This window comes from Ipomoea triloba, chromosome 7, assembly GCF_003576645.1.
Source record: "Ipomoea triloba cultivar NCNSP0323 chromosome 7, ASM357664v1".
NCBI classification, from domain to species: domain Eukaryota; kingdom Viridiplantae; phylum Streptophyta; class Magnoliopsida; order Solanales; family Convolvulaceae; genus Ipomoea; species Ipomoea triloba.
In genome coordinates, this window is record NC_044922.1 from 28,187,146 (window position 1) to 28,211,716 (window position 24,571).

Sequence of the window (24,571 nt, forward strand, 5' to 3'; positions counted from 1 at the left end):
AAAAAAAAAAAAAAAAAAAAAAAAAAAAAAAAAAAAAAAAAAAAACCACTCACAAGGCAATGACAAGATTATCAGAAGAACAAGTGATCATAGCCCAACTACAAGGGTCCACTGAATCAACATCCCAATTCCTTAAAACTCCATTTGGGTCATTCAGATAATTCCTTATAGCTATCAAAGCTTCAACTACAGCAAACAAAAAGGTCAGTTCATCACAGCAAAAACACAAAAACCCAAAACCCATAGAAAATTGTTTTTCTTTGGTGTTTTGAGTACATACCTTCAGGGTTCCTCCCTTCATAAGAGAGAGAAAGAGAGGCAGAAGCCAGGAAAATGCAGAGAAGAAAGAGGCTCCCTCCATGGCAAAAATGCATGTTGGCAGCACAAAAAACAGACAGAATTCTCCTACATTTGCTCCCTAAGACCAGCATTTCTGTATTACGTTGTTTCCTCCACAGCCCAGAGACAAAGAGAGGTAAAGGTGAAAACTTTACCACAAACTATGGCATTGTTTTAATGGAGGAGTGGTGGGTCTGAGGAGGAGTAAGTGGGGATGATACGGGATGTCAGTGACAGTGAGGGAGGAGGGGAAGTTTGAAGCTCAGAAATTGAGAGTGACAGGAATATAATATGCACTGTGTTTCTCTCACTAAACCCATTCTTGATTTCTTGTTTTCTTCTCTCTCTCTTTCAACATACGTGTTTGTATATATGCAGTGGTTGTTACAGTCAAGGACACAGGGAAGGAGATGCACGGCAAGAAAGGTAAAATGGCAATGTGGAGTGGGGGGTGGGGGGGTGGGTTGGGGGGGGGGAGGGGATTTTCGAGAGGTTTGATGTAGGCACACAACACAATACAGATGTTAATTCTTCTCATTTGTTCCTTTTGATAGGCTATGAATTGAGAAAAGACCAGACAAAATGGTCTACAAAATCCCCCTACTATTATAAATTATTATGCCTATTTTCATTAAGAGCTAGGTTGAATCCAGAGGATTATGACATTATGTATCCAAAAATGTCAAGTGTTTTGTCCCGAAATAGATGAAATATGATTTTTATATTAAGATATTTTGAATTCGATGTTTATAAACATTGTTTTAGGTTGAGCATGTCATCACACATGTCTATAGGGATGGCAATTCAACCCGCCTCGGACGGGAAAAATCGATCCCTGCCCTGATGGGGGCGGGTTCGGGGAATTAATTCGGGGAACGGGGACGGGGATGGGGAGGAATTCCTAATCCCCGCCGGGGACAGGGACGGGGACGGGGAATGTATCCCCCGCCCCGACCCCGACCTCGACCCCGATCCCCGCCCCGTCCCCGTATATTATATATTATATATTTATATATATACACGAATTATATATTCAAGCTAGTTCTTTGTTTAGGACTTTAGGTGTCTAGTTCTTTTACTTCTTTGTTTATAAATTTCCCTAATATTTGTCAGCTAGTTTATGGTAAATGTTACGTATTATACTATTTGGCAGGTCACCTTCATGGATCATGATATATATAGATTTCAAAGGCTTGATTAAATACTATTATGATTATCAATTTTGCATATTTACTTAATAAAATGTAGGTTTATTACATAGTTTGCAGATTACATAGTTCAGTTTGTAGATTTACTTAGTTTTGATTTTTTTAAAGTGAATTTACTTAATAAAATGTAGATTGTTATGAATTATAAATTAAATAAAGAATAAAAATAATCAGTGACAATTATTTGTTTATTACACTCCAAAATATCCTGGAAAACTAGAAAGAATTTATTTGTTGGACATGAATAACATGATGAGAAATAAGCAATGGAAAATTGAAAATAAACTAGTAGTGGAAAATTGGAAATAAACTAGTAGTGGAAATAAAGTAATAAACTAGTAGAAATACCTTTAACTATTTATATTGAAATAAACTAGTAGAAATACCTTGTATTTGATGTCTATACGCTATCATTTAATAAATATTTAAACATTTACGGTAAACTAATTCTCTTTTACGGTAACAATATAATTTTTTCATAATATTAGTTTCTTGGTTAAATTTACATAATTCAAAAAAAATCCCCGCGGGGATTCCCTGTCCCCGAAAAATCCCCGCGGGGATGGGGATGGGGAATAATTCCCCATCCCCTCCGGGGAACGGGGCGGGGACGGGGAATGGGGGAAGATTTCGGGGACGGGGACGGGGACCCCATTCCCCGCCCCCGCCCCGCCCCGTTGACATCCCTACATGTCTATGACTTGAAGTGGATGACTGAATAGATAGAACATAATTCTCGTGCTAAAATATTTTGAGTTCGATTTTTGTCAATACTCTCTTGATCGAACTCGTCGCAAAGAGTCTACGCTTCAAAATGGGTGACCAAATAAGTGGAACATAATTCTTATACTAATATATACTAATATGTTTCCATTTCAATTTTTCTAACATATTCTCGACCAAATCCATTGCATAAGATCTTTCGATAACAATTTATTTCTCTAGTACAATTTGTGAATTATTACACAAGAGATGAGTTAAAAATAAAATTAAAAAAAGTTATAATTACTATTAAGAAGAAGAATAAAAGAACTCTGTTTAGTGGTGTAATTCCAATATTCTATATAAAAAGATTTAGAATGAGTGTCAAATAAATCATCGAACAATGTTGTCTCCCCTTCATCTACATGGGGTGGATGAAGGAGGGGGAAGCCATGACCGTCTCTCCTTTGTTCTTTGTCCAAATTGTATAAAGGAGGAGGTAGTCATGGCTGCCTCCTTTGTTTGAAGTCTCTTCAATTTTTTTAATAATAATTAAAATAAATTTGTATATATAACTTGACATGTCACAACCATATAACCTTCCACATAAGTATTAACATTTTAAATTTAATTATATTAAATGTCAAGTTATTAATTGAACTTGTTTTACTTAAAGCAACGAGTACAAAATTATAATTGCACTTTTTTTGCATGTTTAATGTTCTAATTGGACACTGTTTTTTATTTGATAGTTCAGTTGTACAAAGTATAAAAGTTCAATAATTTATTTGACATTTTTTCAAAAGATTTTGATATCAATTTTCATAAAGAAAAAATAGTAACCTCTACTTAGGATCAATTAAAAACACTATAAAAATGGAGAATTTTCCAGCTTCAGTCAGCATTAATTAAATAGTTTTTCTGTTTCTTTTTCTACTTTTTCATTTTTCTAGGAAAAAGAGTGATTTCTTTTTTCTTATTATTATTATTAATATACGCACAATGTCTAAAAGACACACCTAGGTTTCAATTTTTTTTATTCTTGTTATTTTCTACGGAGTATCTTTTAAAATAAAATTAATATGTGTGTCTATAGATAATTTTATGAGACACTTATGAGTAGTTATGACCCAATCACCTATTTAGAGTCTGTTTGAAAATACGAAAATGACTTTTAAAAATTATTTTTAAACTTTTAATGTTTAGCTATTCATGAAAAATGAAGTTAATGTTCAAATTTTCTTCTTTTCCTATATTTGATTGGTGTTAACTGTCAAGTGAGTTGATCGGTCAACCATTTATTGAATTATTATTTAGACTTAACCAAGTTGATCCAGTAAAAAAAGTGGTGGATCTTTACCACTTCCTGTGCACCCATGACACGTGCATGTTGCATGCATGTAGTCACCCCGACCAATTGTCATCCATTAGAACTGAATTTTAATTAGGCTAGCTAGGGTTAGTCCAAATAGTAATTGGGTAGGTGGTAGATTGATCTACTCACTTAACCGTGAGAACGAGATTTAAAAATGTCTTATGGGTCAAAATCTTAGAAGCCATTTTCTTTCAAAATGAGTCCTTTCCTTTGATTATAATATGTATTTTCTATTCACTTCATTTTTCATGAATAACTAAACATTAAAATTTTGAAAGAAATTAAACAAATAATTATCACTGTTATCAAACCGCCTACCTTTAATTTAAACATATAATTATTGCTGTTTTTAAATATAATTTACTCGTATTCAAAAAAAATATAATTTACTAAGTTTACTTAATTTTTAATTTTATTTTTATAGTATAATATAATGTCACATTATCCAATATAATTTGTGCAAGCTTTTGAACTTGTTTACCTGAAAGCTTGGCTGGAAGCCTGGAAATCCCCTGGACCCCATTAGCCTTAATAGTTGTTAATCAAGGGGGAAACACACAACGTTAGAAGTCTAAGGTGACAAAGAGATCCTTAATGCTTTATTAAGGTTGTAATTATGATGTTTTTAGTTAGGAAATTAATATATAGTACATTTATCTCATTTCACTAACCGTATCCACTATTTAGTCAAACTAATTCTTTTTCCAACTTTTTGTTTTCTTATATATGCTGCACAGACAAAAAAAAAACAAATAAATAGAAAAACAAGAATTGCAATTTCTTCCAACCAAACATTATAATTGGAGTGGCAAAAGAATTGCGGTGGAAAAGCAAACCCTCTGATTTTCGCCGGAGTGTTCTCCGTGGGTGTTGTAGTGTTATGGAAGTCTCTGTGGGTGTTGTCCATGGTGTTGTGGTGCTGCGGAGGGTGGAAGTCATTTTCCTCCAAATCAAGCATATTTTCAATGGTATCCTCATGAATTGCAATTCAATGGCTATGGGAAAGGGAAAAAATGGATGAAATGATACAACTATCCTTGGTTATTATTATTATTATTATTACATAAGGACATTTTACTCTTTATATCACTTCTTTCCTTCTCAATCCCAATAATTCTATTATTCCCTACCAAACAACGCAATTGGAAATCATATTGTATTCACACATTATCTTTTCCAACCGAATTACAATTCATCTTTCCTCTAATTCCTTCATTCCAACCAAACAAGCGACATGGGTTTGCACTAGGGGTTTTGCACCAGATACAAAGAGGCTAGTACACGACTGTAACTTTTCCTAAATTTTAAATACTAATAATATTATACTGAATTACATTACGAAATCTTGTTAATTGAATCATATACATAAAATGGCAAGAGAAGAGTGGTATCAATTGCACCAAATTTGTGTGAATTGGGTCATTAATTTCCAAAAAAGGGGTACATACAAATTGTGTGTGGATTTGAACTACATCATAGGATCACACATCTTTTGTCCTCTGCCACAATTGGCTTAGGGATACTTGATCACTGTTGGAAAAGGGTGCCATAATTTTCTAAAAATGATTGATCGATCGTCATGGAGATATATTGTTGTTGACAATGTCCTTGCATGGTTCCATTGTCCGATGTGACATCTGGTTTTTGAGTACATTATCAAGAAATCTGTTTGAGTGTCGGTTGAGGTTATGTTTTGTCTGTATTTATGAACATAAGTTACGTTAAAGCAATCAAAAGAGAAAGAGTGAATTAGTTTGTTGGTGTGGAACAAGAATTTTACAAGGCAAATCAAATAGGGTGAGCATGACTCTCGTATCTGAAGATTACGAATTTGATTCTTATTAAGATTTTTTTAGCATACTACTAAACAGAGGGATCAATTGTTGAAGCACAAAGAGTCTGAGGCTCGATCTCATGACCTCCCAAATGGAAGAGTCACTACATGCTATCTGAGCGCAAGGTGCTTGGCAAGTTGTTTGGTAATATAGTTAGCTTATCAATCAATTTTGGTTTATTTGACCAGTATTAACAGTTTGACTTGGTTAAACAACCAATATAAGTGTTTGATTAATTAACTTTGTATAACAGCTTATTACTCCAAAACACTAACTTTCAAAAAGCTGCTCAAAGTTTCGATCATCATTTTGAGAAAGTCATTTTGCATGTAATAAGTTATCAGTTAACACCTAATTTATCAAACATCTTTGTACAATCAACTAATACTATCAACTAGTCAAACCTACTAATCCAATCAACCAACAGCTATTTACCAAACACCGCCATTACTTTTCGCTAGAATGATGAATGCATAAATAATAACTGTCAAACTTGAAAGTTTAAATACAATTCTTAAGGAACAAACCTAACATTTGTGTTTTTTTTTTTTACCAATAAAACTTTGTTACGTACTTTTTATTTAATTTGGATTTAGAAGTAATATAAAAAGGAAAACAAAGTGGACATTCTAAAAGCCTAAAAGAATGGAGTTGCAAGTGCATAAAGAATAACATATAATTCCACTTTATGGCCCATTCATATACATATACATCCACACAAACCTAATAAAGCAAAGTGTAACAAAGTTATAAAGAGAGTGGAGAAAGCAGTGTCGCAGTGAGAAGCTTTTTCCACATTCTAATTAAAATTCCAAAGAATTTATTGAGATGTGTGCATATATATATATATATATATATATATATATATATATATATATATATATATAATATGATCAAATGTGAACTTTTATTGTAATAAGTGTGGACTAATTTGATCAATCCATCTATGATGATCAATGACTAAAAAATGACAGAATCAATTTTATAAATATTAATAGTAAAGGAATCAACTTATAATTAGATTAAATAGGTTCTTTTTGCAAACTAGTACTAGCTAGTAACTCAATTACACATGAAACATTACCAATAAAAAAAAGAAGTGACCGATAAGCAATAAAGACGAAGACAATGACAAACTTATATTAAAGTAAATTAACAAAACCTATAATAATTTCAACCAAAAGTAGTATATATCTACTACTTAATACTATACCAACTACAATAAGTATTTAGATAATTGTTTTTAGAAAATTGCAAATTAAACATTAATGTTAATGTCAACTATAATAAATTTCTAATATATAATCTGTATTGATATACTCTGAATTACTTATTTAAAGACTAGCAGTGGATATTAAATTATTCGCACAATGTGGGTGTAAAACTAATATATTAAATAAAAGAGGATTACTTACACTAGTGAAGGGAGACCAAACTTTTGTACTTTCTTTTTAATCATTATTTTCAAGTGTTATTTCTATTATGGTTAATTATGATCCAATTATTATTATAAAAAAAATCCAACATTGAGAAAGTGCTAGAATATAATGGAGAGCAATACTTGAACAGATGGTAGGGCAACACAACAAACACTCATCACAACATCATTAACATTAATGTCGATATCGTATATAATAAAGTAAAAATACTCGAAAAAAAAAGTAACAATAAATATATCTTATATCATAAACCCCCTTAGATTCGATGAGCACGTTACACATAATTTTTATAGTGCGATTTATTTTTTGTATATGATTTATGAGCTAATACATAGGAAATGAGTTTATTCAATGTATATTCTCAAATAATAACTGTGAATTTTCTTTTCTCACTGAAAAATAAATAAAAATAAATAAAAATTCTTTATTTCTTTATCAGCAACTATAAATTACTACAGAGTACTAATTACGTAATGAACACCATTGTATGGTTAAAGTGAAATTTGATAATAAAATATACGCCTTTTCTAGGTATGATTAATTCAATCAAGTCCTAATAGGATCACATATATATAACGCAACTCTCTCAATACTGTTGATATATACATGGCTCGAACTCACAATCTCATACTAAAACAACTCAAGCTCACTCCAAACTTTAATAAATTCGAACCATGAATTAAAATAAAAACTCATTTTATAAACAATTCTAGAGTAACTACACCTATAATACATATTCACAAATAGAATAATAACGATCGTGTACAATTATCCATCTATATTAACTACTCTATGATACGCCATCTTTTTATTGAATATGTAAAATTACAGTCATTATTTGAAAATTACACTGTATATAAATTATGTTCATGTGTAATATATCACAAATTAAAATGAAAAAAAAAATGTGTGATAGATATTTCTACCTACTAAACCAAGAGGATTTGATTGAGTGTATTATGAGTTTTCAGGAAAATAATAAAAGGAAAATCAAAGTAAAAAAACATTAAATATTTCCTCGTAGTTTACAATTTACAGAGAGAGGAAGGAGTAATAATGAGGGGAACATAAAATAATATTGGGAAATAAATAGTAAATGAAAGAAAATCTTTGTTGGGGTGCGAGTTTATTCTCTACTTTTTTTTTCTTCTCTTTCTCATTCCCATAGAGAAGAATTGATTCTTCCACGTTGGGCATGTATAGTGGTGTCGTGGTGACAACCCTAAAGTTAACCCCCACCCCTTGCCTTCACATTATCGTGATGATTCTGTTACAATGCATTATATGTTGATAACTATTTTCTTAACCTATTGAAGGGCAATTCACAACAGTTATTATATCGTGGACCATGGTCTAAAAACGGTACTAAAAAAACAGCTGCAGTCAAGTCTTAACGAAGTCGCGAGCTGCTCACGAGCCGCTCGGTCAAAGCTCGGTCAAATTCGAGTTCGAGTCGAGCTCGAGCGGCTCGTTTAATAATCGAGCCGAGCTCGAGCTCTAATGTCTTAGGCTCGTGGCTCGATGAGCCGCTCGCAAGATATATATATATATATATATATATATATATATATATATATATATATATATATATATATATATAATATGTATACCTATAATATTATAGTTTATTTTTAATTGAAACATGAATTTAAAATCAAACAGGTTAAATTCGAGTTCAAAATCGGGCTCGAACTTGAGTTCGAGCATGAATTCGAGCTCAAATTCAAGCTCGAGCTCGAACAATCGAGCTGCTCGAGCCAAACTCGAGCATCTCGAAAATTGCCGAGCTCGAGCTCGAGCATCAATTTTCAAGCTCGACCGAGCTCGAGCTCGAATTCGAGCCGAGCCTTCCTTAACGAGCTCGAGCTCAAGCCACCCTAGGTTCGAGCTCGGCTCGGCTCGTTTACACCCCTACGTAAATGAAACTACAGTTCATCTCAAAAGATACTGCCTCACATTCGTTTTAATATTATCAAATGAAACTGTAGTTATATCAAAATAAAACTGTAGTTATGTTGAAAGGAAACTGCACTGTATATAAAATAAAACTGAATACCAGTTTCACATATTTGAGTGTATATTGTCCAATGAATCTGTAGTTATATCGAAATGATACTGTAGTTGTGTTGAAAGGAAACAACAGTGTATTATAAAAGATACTGTAGTTATGTTGAAAAGAAATCGAATAACAGTTTCACATATTTGAGTGTATAAATCGAATGAAATTGTAGTTATCTCGAAAAGAAATTGTAATTGTGTTGGAAGGGGACTGCAGTGTATATAAAATGAAACTGAATATGTTATACACACAGAGTTAACGATGCGGAACGGAGCCGTTTCTGTAGTTTCTTTTCATTAATCAAAACGACGTCGTTTTGACGCATGGGCTACCATGCATATATTGTGGATCGCGGTCCATAGTAAAATTTGTGAGCCTATAACCTCTCATATAGAAGTGTAACTTGGTGCAAGTAGACCACAAGTGAATTTGATTAATTTTATGGACCTCTTTTCATCAAGGTGTGCAATTGAGTGGTCAGCCCATTAGCCTATTTTTATATGGGCTATTGGATGTTGAATTATGAGCTCAACAATAATCACTAACTCGGCCCAGAAGGTCCACCATCCCAGGATATAATTATATACTGTACTATTTTATTTTATTTTTTTTGGAAAAAAATGTTTAAATTAGCTACCGAACCATACGCGGAAGTAAATTAGACTATTAATTTTTTTTTAAAAAATTACAATTAGCCCTTTGAACTGTCTAAAATTATGCAACACACCCCCTCCTTGTATTCGTCTCCGGCCTGAGGACAAAGAAAGCTCTTTGTCTCTGGCCGGAGATGAAGAAAACACTTCGTCTCCTGCCAGAGACGAAGACAAGGAGAAGGGTGAGGTTTTGTTTTGGTTTAAAATTATTAAAACAAATTTAAAATAATCTATACTATTAATAAAAACAATATCCTCAGTTTTACCTTCTCGCCCAAAACAGACCTATAATATTTTGGTGTGCGTAATATTGTAATACAATTCCAATCCCTAATACAATTGTAAATTAAAATAGAATTCCTAATAAAATATATTATTCCCTACGTTCCTATTCGTAATACAATTCTAGACTATAATTACTAATGGTAATAATTCAGTATATATATTTCTCTGCAATGCAATCTATATTATTAATAAAAACAATATCTTCAGTTTTAACTTCTCGCCCAAAACAGACCTATAATATTATGGTTTGCGTAATATTGTAAAATATGGTAATACAATTCCTATCCCTAATACAATTGTAAATTAAAATAGAATTCTTAATAAAATATATTCGTCTCTACGTTCCTATTCGTAATATAATTCTAGACTATAATTACTAATGGTAATAATTCAGTACATATATTTCTCTGCAATGCAATCTATACTATTAATAAAAACAATATTCTCAGTTTTAACTTCCCGCCCAAAACAGACCTATAATATTTTGGTTTGCGTAATATTGTAAAATATGGTAATACAATTCCTATCCCTAATACAATTGTAAATTAAAATAGAATTCCTAATAAAATATATTATTCCCTACGTTCCTATTCGTAATACAATTCTAGACTAGAATTACTAATGGTAGTAATTCAGTATATATATTTCTCTGCAATGCAATCTATATTATTAATAAAAACAATATCTTCAGTTTTAACTTCCCGCCCAAAACAGACCGATAGTATTATGGTATGGTTTGCGTAATATTGTAAAAAATATGAAAATTTGGCATAGTTCATTTTGGGATTTCATTTGCCCCCCCCCCCCCCCCCTTTGCGCGCGAGAGAGAGCCTCTATGCTATACAATTCAATAAGCCTTAGAAAAACTCTTGTATAAGTAGTGGTGCAAACCACTTCTCAAACCAATGTGGGCCAAAAGTTACTTGAAAGGTTTTTCTCTAAATTTTTCTAACTCAAATGGGTCAACTTTGAGAACCAATTTCTCATTCACCCATTATCAGTTTTGAGCGTACAATATATCAATCTTTTCGTCTAACTACGAAGAACACGAATCCACTTTGACCCGACCCAAATCAAAAGTGGACCCCACATATATTTGTACCACAATATTGCCAGTAAAATGCCATTTTATGCTAATTTTTTTCCAACAGTTATTTGTCCAGAGAATATCAACGTGTTGAAGGAAGAAGATGATATATAGTGAAGGGCAATATCATCTTCACTATATATCATCTTTTTCCTCCAACACAACGCTCTACGGTCAACCAACAATTACTTAACTGATTATCCCATTCCTCCCATGTAAATTTTTCTATAATATAGTTATACTTAATGAATATCAAAATATAAGTGTACCTCAAGATCATGCAATAACTAATCGACAAGTAATTAAATTAATGAATATGATGCAATAATGTAAAGTATCTACCTATTGCATTTATACACTTATTTTAGAACACTGAATTTTTGTGATATTTGTTGCATGCAAGAAAGACTCATACTATAATTGCATTTATACACTTATTCATACTCATATTCGATGTTATAATTTATATAATTGTATATCGATTCAAATATTTCTTAAAATATTATAACAAATTCATTCCGTGCAACGCACGGGTGAAAATATTAGTATTTTTTAATAGGATGACTACCACGCTAATATAATTGGAGGAACATGTTAAATTACATAATTTTATATATTTCAAGGACCTAATTGTTGTTTTTTTTAGTTGGATGACCTAATTAAACTTTCTCGTGTAGTTCAGACTATATCCTGAACTCAACGAACTTGTCCCGTGACGTATAATGAGAAAAATTGAGACGATCTTCTAGTTATAAGATTCAATAAACTAAACATCTAATATTTATGTCGCTAAAAATAAATTTTAAGTGAAACTTTTATTTACTGTACCAATATAAATGCAATATAGGAGATGGCTTTTATTTACATAATCAACAAATTCTAAAATAATTATACACCAACATTCACTATAACTTCAAATCTATACAACTATACCTCTCTTTTTTAATAACGCCATGCTAATCGGGGGGAATAAAGACAAAAGAAAAGAGATTCGGTTAAAAGAAGAGGTAAAAGACAATTGCATGAAAAGATTCGATTCTTAATACGCACGCACAATAAAATATATATAGAGCAGCATGCGCCTCAAACGCTCTTTTTCTCCATCTTTATTTTCTTCTCCCAATTAGTGCAAAATGCACATTATCTTTATACTTCAAAAGTCTTAACTCTACCCAAAGAAATTTATATAGGTGTCGAGGATAGCTTGTAACCACTAAAAAATTTATATAGAGTAAAAATCGTTTCTGTGTGATAGTCTATAAATTGCACAAAGAATCACATAGACAGATAATAGTCTGCAAAACATACAAGAGATGTAAACTAAATTAAGAAGACCTGGTGTGACGAATAAGACGAAAAAATGAGTTTATAAAAATCAAACTCTGACATTTATACATGAAAATCATACTCTATCCACTTGACCACTCATAGCGAGGAATCATTTTACAGGCACCTCTTGGATAATGGATATACATAAGTTTTCAATGAAAAGAATGCATGGAATCTCTCGTGGGAGACAAATTCTATGTGAGGATAGATGGGATACTTTAGAGAATAAATAAGTTTTCAATTAAAAAAAACATACATGGATCGGAATCTTTTGTGTAACTCTTGTGTGATACAAATGTTATATGATATGAGATGTTTTTGAATATAAAGAAATTTTCAATTGCCAACTATCATGTAGTGTGATGACATTTCGATTATCATTTTAAATGAGTAGTCATAGGTTCAAACTCCGGTGGTGGGGCTTGGATTCTTTGGCCGGCCGAAAATATAACATATACTATCTCGTAAAGAATCATGAGTATTTTAAAAATAAAAATTAAAAAATTCAATTGAAATAAATCAAATAATGCATGGAATCTTTTGTGTGACTCTCGTGCAAGACAAGTGCTATACGAGATGAGGGATATTTTTGAATATAAATAAATTTTGAACTGAAAATATATATGGAATCTCTTGTGCAAGACAAGTTCTATATGATATAGAGGTATTTTTGAATATAAGTTTAATTTGTTTGACAAATAAGCACATGTTAGTAGAGGTGTACATACAATCAATTTTTTAAGTTAAAATTTGATATAAGTATAACTAACACTATTGAATATGTCACCGAGAAAGGTATAGTACTCCCTAATAGAGTAGTTCGAGCGAAATTTAATTGAATGGAACTGATACTATTGAATATGTCACTAGGAAATTAAGTTACTCATAAGTAAAGTTCAGTTCGAACAAATCTTGATTGAATTAGTCTCATTTTATAAAATATAAATACCAGTACAATGTACTCACAATTTTTCAACCGAATATATTTCTTATAAAAAGCATAAAGATGATAACATTCCAAAAAATTATCACATCATATAATTCTCTAGTGTGATTTATCCAAACATTATGTGGTGATGACTTTGCATCTAGAAGGATGCACCATAAGTGTATATATAAAGAGATAATATAAAAAATATATAATTATAATGTGACTCATAGGGTAAAAGTGAGTATATATTATAAAGATTTAGTAATGGGTAAGTCACAAGTAATCTTGCCCATATCTAGGTGGTGCCAAATTATGGTAATGGAGAATCTATCACCAACGGTTTAGGAAATTTTGGGGCCAAAAATGTATAGATTCTTGCCCTCTTTTCTTGGGAGCCATAAATTAAGACCTAATTAGCTGTAGGAAAAAAGAATCAAATTAAAGAAAAACCTACTAAGATATACCCACTATAATTACCCTTTCACTTCTCAACTTATTAATTCTCCTATACCCTATGGATCTTCTCTCAAAGTAGGTAATTAAATCATGTAAATAGAGTGTCTAATTCTAAAATTTGATCCAAGTCTGGAAGTATTATCTCCAATTTCTAGATTGTTTGTCGACCATACTGCTAGGAGTATGTTTTAAATGCAACTTCTCAATGAGAAAGTCATGTCAAGAGATCTTTTTTAGTGTAATATAATGTATATCTCATGTGTTTTTTGAAGTAAAAATAAAATTTTAAAATTTATTTTTATTAATGTGTGACACGTTTTGTTAACTAATTTTAAAACACATTCCGTGACAAAACGTGTCATACATTAATACAAATAAATAATTCTTGTGTAATACAATAAATTTCACAAAAATCAAACTATGGCAAGAGAAAGTATGACATTTATTTGAGTTGTAAACAATTTCACAAATGGAAATAAAATAGGTTTGAATCCCAAGTTTAAGGTCCATCACTGATATTGGAGACGGGTAGAGCAAGTAAATCACGGAATGTGCTTCAACTGGCCTACATACCCCTAACAGCTTTTACCTTACGACGGCTAACAAAGCAAAGCTTATGACTTTATTTTGAATTGGTTGACTAGATGAATTGTGTGCTTCAGGACCAAATGAAAGTAGTGAAAGAAGGAAATGAAAGCCACCAAGCCAACCATGTTTTTGTGTTTGTCCGCAAACTACACATTAGAAGTAAACTCCCTTTAACCTTTTTGTTTTTAATCGATCATGGAATAATTAATACATTATAGTTAGTTTAAGACAAAAAAATTTATTAAACATTTGAGATAAAATTGTTCCATTTGTGAAATTCCAATATTACCCTCACCCAAATTTACCTATAAATACCCTCTCTTGGAACCTCTTCCTCCACGCAACACACACACCCTCAACGCAAATCGTTTCCGCATATTATCCTCTCTTCACATATTTCACATTAATTTTGTCTCCTCTCCGATCCTCCGCCGTCTCCTTACGTCGCATTCCCGCCGTAAGTCGCCGGAGAAATTGTTCATTCTTCATTTGTTTCATTCTCCTCATGAATGGTACGCATTATATTCTTGAAATTTAAGGTTGTTGTCGTCGTACGTGGTGGTTTGGAATTTGCAGAGAGCGAGGATTGATCGATGTTTTAATGGAGACGAAAGGTGGGAAGAAGAATCCGTGGAGTAGTGCCCAATACGAGACCCCTCTCGGTTACATCATCGAAGACGTTCGTCCTCACGGTGGCATTCACAAATTCCGATCGCCTGCTTACTCTAACGTATATATATATATATGATCTCTATCTGCAAAGATTGTGTTTTCTTGTCCTGTCTAAAGGCGAAATTCTCTGGCGTTAGGTGCTCACATTTTTCGGGTCTTAATACCTACAAGGAGCTCCAATTAATGATTGTTTTGGTCTCTAAACTATGCATATTGGTTCTCGACTATTAATTTTGATCAATTAAATTTTTAATTTCGTAACGGTTATATGTAATTATTAAATTGGTCCTCGATCAGTTTAATAGTTGATTATTTAATTGGTTAAAATTGATAGTCGAATACCAATTTGATAATTACGGCATAGCCAAGGCTTTGAGGGGCCAAAATGGTCATTAATTCGGAAGGTTCCTAACTCTTATACTACCACTTTTAGGGTTTGTTACACAATTTACTACTCAAAAATCAATTGAACTATCCCTTCATTAGGTTGGAGAATGAGTGATTAGGATTCACAAGTAGCCCTAACTCTTATATTGTCACGGTTAGATTGAACTTGATATTAATATTGAGACCTGTACACAGTTTATCACCCAAAAATGAACTGAATAAGGCAAAATCCTTTCGCCCTTAGGCTTAACATCTCGACACTACATGATAGATACTTTCCATTGCCTACTACATTAGGTGTAAAGATCACACTATCACTATTAGGGCTCTATTTTTTATTTTTTAAATTGAGTACTATCGACTCTGTTGAAGTAATATAGCCTCTAATGAGGCTCGATCACCTCCCATTTAGGAGAGTCACTAATTTATATACAATTTATCACATAAAAATCAATTGAGCTACTAATTTGTGTTTTCTTTTTAGGTAACATTTCGTTGTTCATGACGATGTCTTTTTTATATGAATGCAGTGCGTGAGGAAGCCATCCTGATACAATTTTCCGGCCGGCGAGGTAGATGAATATGGACGCTCCGGTAGAGTAGGAAGAAAAGAAGAAGAAGACTGCGTTTTTTTCTTTGATTTTTTGATTTTTTTTTTTTTAGAAATATAGAAAAGTAAACTCTTTTTACAATCTGTGCTGCCATGGCGGAAGCTCTGTCGTCGGCGATAGGCTTTGAAGGCTTCGAAAAGCGTTTGGAAATCTCATTCACTGCGGCGCCGATGTTCCGTGACCCGCACGGAATGGGGCTCCGGGACCTGATCCGGGCTCAGCTCGACTCCATTCTTGAACCGGCGTTTTGCACCATTGTTTCCGAGCTCTCCGGCGCCGAGTTTGACTCGTACGTTTTGTCCGAGTCAAGCATGTTTATTTACCCTCTCAAGATTGTTCTCAAGACCTGTGGGACTACCAGACTGCTGTTATCGGTTCCGGTGATCTTGGAACTCGCTGACTCGCTCTCACTCGGTGTTGACTCCGTCCGGTACTCGCGGGGGACCTTCGTTTTCCAGAATTCTCAGCCGGCGCCTCACCGGAGCTTCTCAGAGGAGGTGGCGTTCCTGAATTCGCAGTTTAAGAACGGGGTCGGGTTCGTGCTCGGCGACCCGGAGTTTCCGGGCCGGAACTGGCATGTGTACGTGGCGGAGGTGGGGTCGGGAGTGCCGGCGATGGAGACAACGGTGGAGATTTGTATGACGGGGTTGAGCCGGGAGAAGGCGGCGGTGTTTTTTAAGAGGGGTGGTGGTGGTGGTGAAATGACGAAAATGTCCCGTATATGTGACGTCATCCCAAGTCACGTGATTTGTGAATTTGAGTTCGACCCTTGTGGGTACTCGATGAATGGGATGGATGGCACAACTTATTCTACGGTGCACGTGACGCCAGAGGAAGGCTTCAGCTACGCCAGCTACGAAGCCATGGGGGTGGAGTTATGTCCCACCGGGCTTGAGCCGCTAGTGAAGCGGGTCCTCACCTGCTTCGAGCCCGCCGAATTCAGCGTGGCCGTCACTCGCTTTGGAGTTCCCTCGCGAGACAAGATTTGGAATGGTGGCGGTGTTGACGTGGACGGATACACGTGTCAATTCGGGGTAACACAAGAGCTCCCGGGTGGCGGCCTCATCGATTACCGATGCTTCACGACCAACAAGGTGACTTTCCGTCCCTCAGCTTTGCAATGCGGGAAGGAAACAGAGGAGGAAGTGACGATTGTCGGTGGCTTGCCTTTTGGTATGACGACATTATCCATGGAGTCACCAACGATTTGTGAGTTAGTCCGCTAGTCATGTTATTTTGTACCATTAGGTTGTTGAAAATTATTTTGGTTTATGTTAATTAGGTCTTAGATACCATGAGTGATAGATGCAATAAAAAATGGCTTTTCAAGTCCATCTATGTAACTATGTAAGTCTTGATATCAAAAATTTAAAATCCCAAAAAAAGAGTAATCAAGTTGACAATTTACGAGTAGTTTGATGTATTATCTACCTAAAAAATGGTACAAAAGAAAAGAAAATCATCCTCCAAGAATTGTGGGCTAACTATAGAACCACATTTAATAAGTGTTCTTAAGAGAAATGAGTTAGGTGAAGAATAGGTGGATAAAGGGCTGAAAATGATTTAAATTTAATAGCTAGGTTTCTATAATTTTTTAGAGGCCAGGGTATTATTACTCCATGCAAGAATGAGAGTTGAAACAAAATTGAAGCATGTTTTGGAGGGAAGCCAAAGGTGCCAAGAGTGTGGCCTGTTAGGGAAGTAATTCTTGCATAGAAACAAAGATGGTGCCCCTAAAGCACTTCTTAAATCTCGATTGGTGAACATGAAACTCATACCTAAAGACTAAGAGTTTGATTATTATCAACATTTTGTTTAAGTTCATTTCGTAGTGCCTTCTTATTGTGGTTTGAACATGTTAATGTGCCAATTAGAAAAAAAAAAAAAAAAAAAAGGACCAGGGTCCACAATGTAAGGTGGACCTTGATCTAAAAATAAAACTGACATTCATATTAAGAAAAAAGAGTCAAATATACTCTTGAAATTTATACGAGAAGTCAATTAGGCCTTTGAACTTTTAAAAATTTGTAATTAAGCACAAACATGTTAATTTAGTGCATTGAAGCCAAAAACCGGTTAGTGACTTGTGATAGCATGTCACCAAAGTTTCGACGATGTTCCGGAAAAAATCGGCGATGGGTTGCCTTCTTTGCGATCAGCAGGTCGCCGAAGAAGTTAACTGGAGAAGGCAACCAGTTGGTTTCCATCTCTAGTCGTCGTTGGATTGCCTTCACTGGCATCTGGAGAAGGCGACCTGCTGGTCGCAAAAAAAAAGATAATTCGTCTCCGATTCTTTCTCCAAAGTAGCTGAAGTATCGCCGAAACATTGCTTGAAACCTAGTGACATGTTACTAATCGTTTTTGGGTTTAGATGCACAAAATTGAGAACTCATTTCGGATATTGTCGCTCTAATTAACCTTCAAGACGGCAGTGCAGAAAGTTGAGGTACAATACATACCAAGTCAAAATACAAGTACAAGTGTACAAGCTAAGATTCACCCAAAAATGAAGCATGCGTTAATTTATGATCCCATATTTAGCAACTAAACCTAAATTAAGCCGACAACGTAACGTGAAACCTAGATTTTGATTCAACTAATTCAAGATTACGAGCATGCTTCTTTGCTTAGCTCACAACATCCACGCCAGGCGTTCCTTGTCCTCACCTTCATCTCCATTTTATTTATCTATTTTGATTAATTTTATTAAAAAATTCTAAATAATATAGGCACATTGCATGCATGACAATGGATAAAGGCGGGTGATGAATATATTATTAGTCTCAATCTAAGTTTTTAAATTTAAGAAGCATGGCACAAGTATGGATCGAGTGAAACATGTGGAGTGAGAGACAACTCAGGCAAAATTGACTAGGCATGAGCTTAAGAGGTGAACCAAGAGCAACCAACCTGCAACTAACCTCAGGGTTAGTATTGATATACGTCGGTTAGGGCGGTCTTTGTTGGATATTTATATAGTAATGGAGATTAATGGTTCAGATGTCTACCATGAAAGCTCAAATAATATTTGGAGTTGTCGAGTAGTAAATATTATTGAGTTTGGTAGAGATGATTTTGGGTTATTTGAGAAATCTCGAGATGTTTGAGAGATCGCGAGAGATTCCTCGAGAGGTCGGTTCGCACGAGAGATCGGTTCGCGGAGAAACGATGTCTCGAACTGAGTGTTGCGTGAATCGTTTTATCGATGTTTCGCAGGTCCGCAAGGAAACGATGTGTCTAAGGTAATTTAGGCAGTACTTTCACCACTCGAATGTGATGATGTTGTACCTCTCGAACATGCATGAACATTTCACTTTGTGCTCATTCTATTTCCATGCATGTACTTGTGTATTTTAATATTTCTTGATTTCCATGTTCACATGCATGTGAGATATTAAAATATAAATATAATAGTATGAATTATATTTGCATGCATTGTTTTAGAATTTGTTACGTGAGAGCCTTTTACCTCTCGTATTCGCGCAAGTCGTGAATGTATAAGGCACTTGATGTCTCGAAACTTGAATTAAAAGTTTGCATGAATAAGAGTTCAGTTACGTACGCATAAGTTAATATCTTAATTTGCATGTTCAAAATGCATTGAAGATATTGGAGCTATTAAAATACGAATATGATTAATTAAAATCATAATTTCATATTTGGGTACAAAACTTACGTACGTAAACCAGAATATTAAAACCCAAAACAATATATTTCATATATATCTTTGGATTGGAAGTCAGTTTTTTAACTGGTATAAACTTCCAGTAACTGCTCCTAACAGTTAGAATTTATCTCTATAAATTCTAGGAGTGTCATCTGATCAAGGACGCAATTTTATTTTGCATGATATCTTGATATATCACAGTTCAATAACTCTCCAGTAAGTTCTTATCAAAGCAACCTAAGAACTTTGTTTTCATCTTCTTGTATCCCATAAGATTTAATCTTAATAAGAACTTTGTTTTCATCTTCTTGTATCCCATAAGATTTAATCTTAATACTTGCTTTTGAAGAGGAAAGATTAAAAGCTTATAGGAAAGTGATATCACGCCTGAAGATCTCATTTCCTCTCCTGTTTTCTCCTCTTACCCGAATTTATCCAACAGTCTTGGACAGTTATTCCAACGTGTCCGAGGTCAAATTAGGTTGTTAGCACATGATTCATATGGAGGAGGTTGCGACAGTTCTTGACTTCTTGGTCTCGAGGTAAGCATGGTGCCATGGTCAGGGTCAACCACAATGTCCTAGGGTGTCTTAGGGTTGGCCACGACATGGGAGGCGACTATGGGCATTGGTTGATGCCCGAGTCACGCTGAAGGTTGTTTAATTTTCTTCCCTTGATTTATCTTTCCTTTCATCTTTAGCTTTCACTCCACAGCTTTGTCTTTAATCTTTTGTCTCCCGAGTGGCCAAGTAAACTATAGAAAGTGGGCAAGTCATGTCAACATTTTATCACATGTTTTGTAAAAGAGTTTTACTAAATTTACTGTCTATTTTTTATTATTCTCAAAGGAGAAGATTATTCTCTTCACCAAACATATGTGGATCAATCACGATCTTCTAATAAGAACAAAAGATCTTTCTTGATCAATCCCTAGTTCAAGGGTCTATTTGACTCTTATTATAAAAAAAAGGTGGTCACGCTGAAGGCCCTCGGATCGCTTAGTTATTAGAGAGTCAATATCAAGTCATTGGTTCGTATCACGTGTCTACGTTCATTTGGGACACACTTTATCTAATCGACAAACTAATTACTCTACTAATTGGTTAGTCACACCATCGGCAAAACTCCCTTATGAGGATAGGTTAGGTAGATTTGTGTTTACGCAGGGATATACGTTTTAGGAGAGAATACTTGAGCACATCATTTGGCATGCTATGATTTTTATTTTAAAATAATTTGTCAACACATTAACATTTGGACATATGTAGCAATACTATGTAGGCATACATCATTTCAAAAGTCTATCCCAAAATCAAATGAATATATAATTTAGTTGACATTAGTGCCAATAGTTTCAATGATCATACCCACCAATTTCGATCAACTCACCACTAAACACAACAATCTTATAGTTAATTAAAATAAAAATAAAAATAAAAAAAAGGACTAAACACACCATTCTTATGGCTCATGAAAGATAAAAACAATATTATCAGCACCGATACCGATCATCACCAAAACATGATTGGAAAAGGCTAAGAAAAGACTAAACACACCATTCTTATGGTTCATGAAAGGCAAAACAATCTCTTTTAGAGGTTAAAGCAACTCAAGATATCCAAAGGATACAAATTGTAGCATGACTAAGCAAAACAATAACTCCAACAGAATAGACAGAAAACTCGAAATTGTTTGTAGCACAAAATTTCACTATCCATGCCCTCTACTCATCCAAATAGATAAGAGAATCAAACAGAGCTTAATTACTTCTTATCCTCTTTCTCTGCCTCGGCAGCCCTCTTCTGCCTTGCACCAAGGTGGCGCTTGTTTGTGCGCTCAATGCGCAGTTTATCATAGGCCTTGAATGATTTCATCTCATCGGTGACCTTCACAAGTTCAACAGATGGCTTCTCCCTGGTAATTGGCAAGTATGGACCCTGGACTTGGGTTGCAGTTGCAAGTTCCTCTGCAGATGAATCACCAGCCTGCAAACAAAACAGCTCGGTTAAGTTTTTATTCACAAAAGTTTTCAAACATTTTTCAAGCATATATAAACTGCTTCTTTGCTTACCTTAACCTTCTTGGAACGCCTTGGGAAGATGACAAGCTTAGCTTTGTATGTCTTAAGCCTTTGAACGTTAGTTTGGAGGCCTTCCAAAGAGCTGTTCCTTCGCCGATGATCAACAGAAATACCAATCGTCGGAGCCAATTTCTTGGGGATGCCAGCAGCCTGCATAATAAAAAGTCGACTTTTATTACGTAAAAGAACAAATCTCATAATTTATTGAAAGATAGTAAGATTTGAGAAGCTTACTTTCAGCTCTTCAAGAGAGAAACCCCGGCCTGCCCTAACCTTCATATTGTACTTGAGTGTTTGCCCATGAACAATTGGTCGAAGTGGCCCGGCAGTGGGTCTAGGGAAAATCTTAACAGCTTTCTTTTGTCTAGCTGCAAAAGTATACAGATTGATGTGAGAAAATGCATAAAAATCGCAAATACGAATTTGATAGAAGTATACAGATTGATGTGAGAAAACGCCATTAAAATCGCAAATACGAACTTGAAAGTTGAATGACTTACCTATGCGTCTCCTTGTTTTTCTAGCTGGTTGGTTAAACCAGGTTCTGACATAATTTTGCCAATGCTTCCTGAAATGCCCACTTGGAATAACATTGTTATGCTTCATTTTGTCTTACCTGCAAACAACATATCAAATAAATAACAATCACATACAAATCAATACACCTATGTTGAATTGATTCTATTATTATTTTGACATAAAGAATGCAAGGAACCGAGGACCTCAAAGAAACTAAACATGACAAGAATGTGAGACAAGAATGTGAGTGACCATATGAAAAGGAAAATGGGCAAAAGCATCTATAGTATAATAGGAGCAATTGGTATTCATGAGAGCAAGAAACATAATTCTTCATGAACCCCTAGTACAACTAAATTTCACAGCATCTTCTAATTGCAACTAACTATCCAAATTAACATCTGAGATACAATGAAGGCCTCACGACAAGGATGTTCTGTTGTTCATGATATAATTTGGGTAAACGGAGATGATGTCATAGACTCAAAGCAAGCAAATTATGTAAATCACCATATGCAAAAAATTAAAGTATGAACCAACAAAATAAATCGCATATATATGAATATATGATATGACAACATACATGTTCAATCAATATCTTAGGGTTATATGCTTGAAACTCATCAATGCATACATAATTACCAAATCACATAAAACTGGGCAATCTAAACCATAAACCCGTGTAATGTCTTTGGAGGCCCAAAGACACCATTTTTCTGGGACATATACTAAACCCAAACCATTTTAGGGTTATATGCTTGAAATCCCTCACCATTAATGCAGACACAATTACCAAATCACTTAAAACTGAGCATACTAAACCATACACCCATGGAAATTCTTCAGAGCTCCAAAGACAAAACCCAAACCATTTTTAATTTAAGGTTATATGCTTGAAATCTTCCACCATCAATGCAGACACAATTACCAAATCACTTAAAACTGAGCACTCTAAACCTTAAACCCCATGAAATGTCTTTAGAGCCCCAAAGACACAATGTTTCTGGGACATATACTAAACCCATCGCAGATTAACATCATGCTTACTATTACAGCTACCCCAGATTGCAGCAAAACATATATCAAAAAAAAAAAATAAGGGAGAAAAAAAAAAAACCAAACAAAACGCAAGAATGAGTTTATAGCTACAAGTTCAAAACTTTTGAATTCCGAAACAATCAGATCAAACATAAGAGCCCAAACAATGATAGAACTAACAGAAGAGTAATCATCGAAAGCATAATTGAGAAGAATTGAAACAGATGGGATCTGATGATACTAAGAGATTTGGTAAACATTTAGGATTTTGAGCAAAGGGTATAACGAACCTGAGAAGAAGAGCGGCTGCTTCACTTGTTACTGGGGAGAGAGGCAACCTTTTGGCAATTACGGGTATTTAAGGGTGCCATAATCAACTGGTAAGAAAACCTAGATCCAACGGCACAGATTGGTTTAGTACATTTTATGGGCTGAGATTTGCTATTGGGCTATTGATCAATGCAATTACATCCAACTGGGCTAACACAATTTTGAACCTAATCAATTCCTGTTTAGAAATAAAATTAATTAGGAAATTACCGTTGCACGAATTAATTTTTTTATTATATATTTAAGTAATAAAATTAAGAGTGAAGCTATAAATAATTATAATATTTGAGAGTTTAATTATGTAACTTGTAATGATTATTTTATGGATTAAATGTATTTTTTCAATAACTTGTAAGAACCATTTTGTAGTTCTTATTTTCATTATTCACCCCTACATATATACTACCCACCTTATTAGCAAACATATAGGATTTGTTTAAAATATTTATTTTTTTGCAAAATAAATATACTAATATTAATTTGAATAAATATATCAAAGTATTTACACCATCTCACCCCCTCTATCTAATTATAATTTGATCTAATCTCTATAGAACAATAACAAAAGAAAATAAATGAATGTAATATACTAAGTCTATTTTAATGAATGCGAAGTAAGAATAACTAAGAATGTAATCCACCTAACTGTAGATGTAATTTTTTTTTGGATGACGAGGAAACCGCTGTCACTAGATAGAGTGCACAGGTAAATACCCACTCCTTAACATTATGAACTAGAGAATGCAAACTGCACTGGTATATATATTCTTGAATTGAAACCCAAACCCACAGCCATTGACAGTATAAATGCAAACCGCACTGGGTAGATGTATTCTTCAATTGAAACCCAAAGCCATTGACAGTAGATTATGAGTGAGCTATAGTAGCATTATTCAGTTTATTAAGACATATATGCCAGAAAAATCATGAGAATTGCTTCTCCTCTTTGATGACGAGAAGCATATATGCTGATTCAACTGA

At 34.1% G+C, this 24,571-nt stretch overlaps 3 protein-coding genes across 5 annotated transcripts in view; 1 reads left to right on the top strand and 2 right to left on the bottom strand.

Annotated features, from left to right (window-relative positions):
- The window catches only part of LOC116024936 (probable LRR receptor-like serine/threonine-protein kinase At2g23950), a 5,425-nt gene extending 4,729 nt beyond the window's left edge, over window positions 1-696 (bottom strand). Inside the window, exons 1-2 of the mRNA XM_031265975.1 lie at window positions 281-696; window positions 54-186 (exon numbers count right to left, since the gene is read on the bottom strand). Of these exons, the coding sequence (XP_031121835.1) occupies window positions 54-186; window positions 281-431 (284 nt within the window). The 5' untranslated portion in view covers window positions 432-696. The remainder of the gene's footprint in view (window positions 1-53; window positions 187-280) is intronic.
- Window positions 697-14,632: 13,936 nt separating this feature from the next.
- Window positions 14,633-17,369, top strand: LOC116024944 (S-adenosylmethionine decarboxylase proenzyme-like). Of its 3 annotated transcripts, XM_031265985.1 has the most exons (3): window positions 14,633-14,743; window positions 14,863-15,016; window positions 15,876-17,369. In XM_031265985.1, the coding sequence occupies exon 3, from the start codon at window positions 16,049-16,051 to the stop codon at window positions 17,180-17,182; it is 1,134 nt and encodes a 377-aa protein (XP_031121845.1). In that variant the 5' UTR covers window positions 14,633-14,743; window positions 14,863-15,016; window positions 15,876-16,048; the 3' UTR covers window positions 17,183-17,369. The 3 variants fall into 3 exon arrangements, with proteins under 3 accessions (XP_031121845.1, XP_031121846.1, XP_031121847.1); XM_031265986.1 differs by having other exon boundaries at window positions 14,641-15,016; XM_031265987.1 differs by lacking the exon at window positions 14,863-15,016 and having other exon boundaries at window positions 14,641-14,798.
- A 3,776-nt stretch (window positions 17,370-21,145) lies between these two features.
- LOC116026204 (60S ribosomal protein L13-1) lies at window positions 21,146-23,630 on the bottom strand. The gene is made up of 5 exons (XM_031267673.1): window positions 23,551-23,630; window positions 22,204-22,319; window positions 21,938-22,071; window positions 21,695-21,853; window positions 21,146-21,608 (listed from the first exon to the last, which is right to left on the bottom strand). Exons 2-5 carry the CDS (start codon window positions 22,307-22,309, stop codon window positions 21,387-21,389), a joined length of 621 nt encoding a protein of 206 aa, XP_031123533.1. The 5' UTR covers window positions 22,310-22,319; window positions 23,551-23,630; the 3' UTR covers window positions 21,146-21,386.
- Window positions 23,631-24,571: the final 941 nt, after the last annotated feature.

Coding starts and splice junctions, on each gene's coding strand:
- LOC116024944 (XM_031265985.1), top strand. CDS start 16,049: ATGGCGGAAGCTCTGTCGTCGGCGATAGGCTTTGAAGGCTTCGAAAAG.
- LOC116026204 (XM_031267673.1), bottom strand. CDS start 22,309: ATGAAGCATAACAATGTTATTCCAAGTGGGCATTTCAGGAAGCATTGG. Junction 22,072..22,203: donor AAAAACAAGGAGACGCATAG/GTAAGTCATTCA, acceptor ATACTTTTGCAG/CTAGACAAAAGAAAGCTGTT. Junction 21,609..21,694: donor GGCGTTCCAAGAAGGTTAAG/GTAAGCAAAGAA, acceptor TTTTGTTTGCAG/GCTGGTGATTCATCTGCAGA.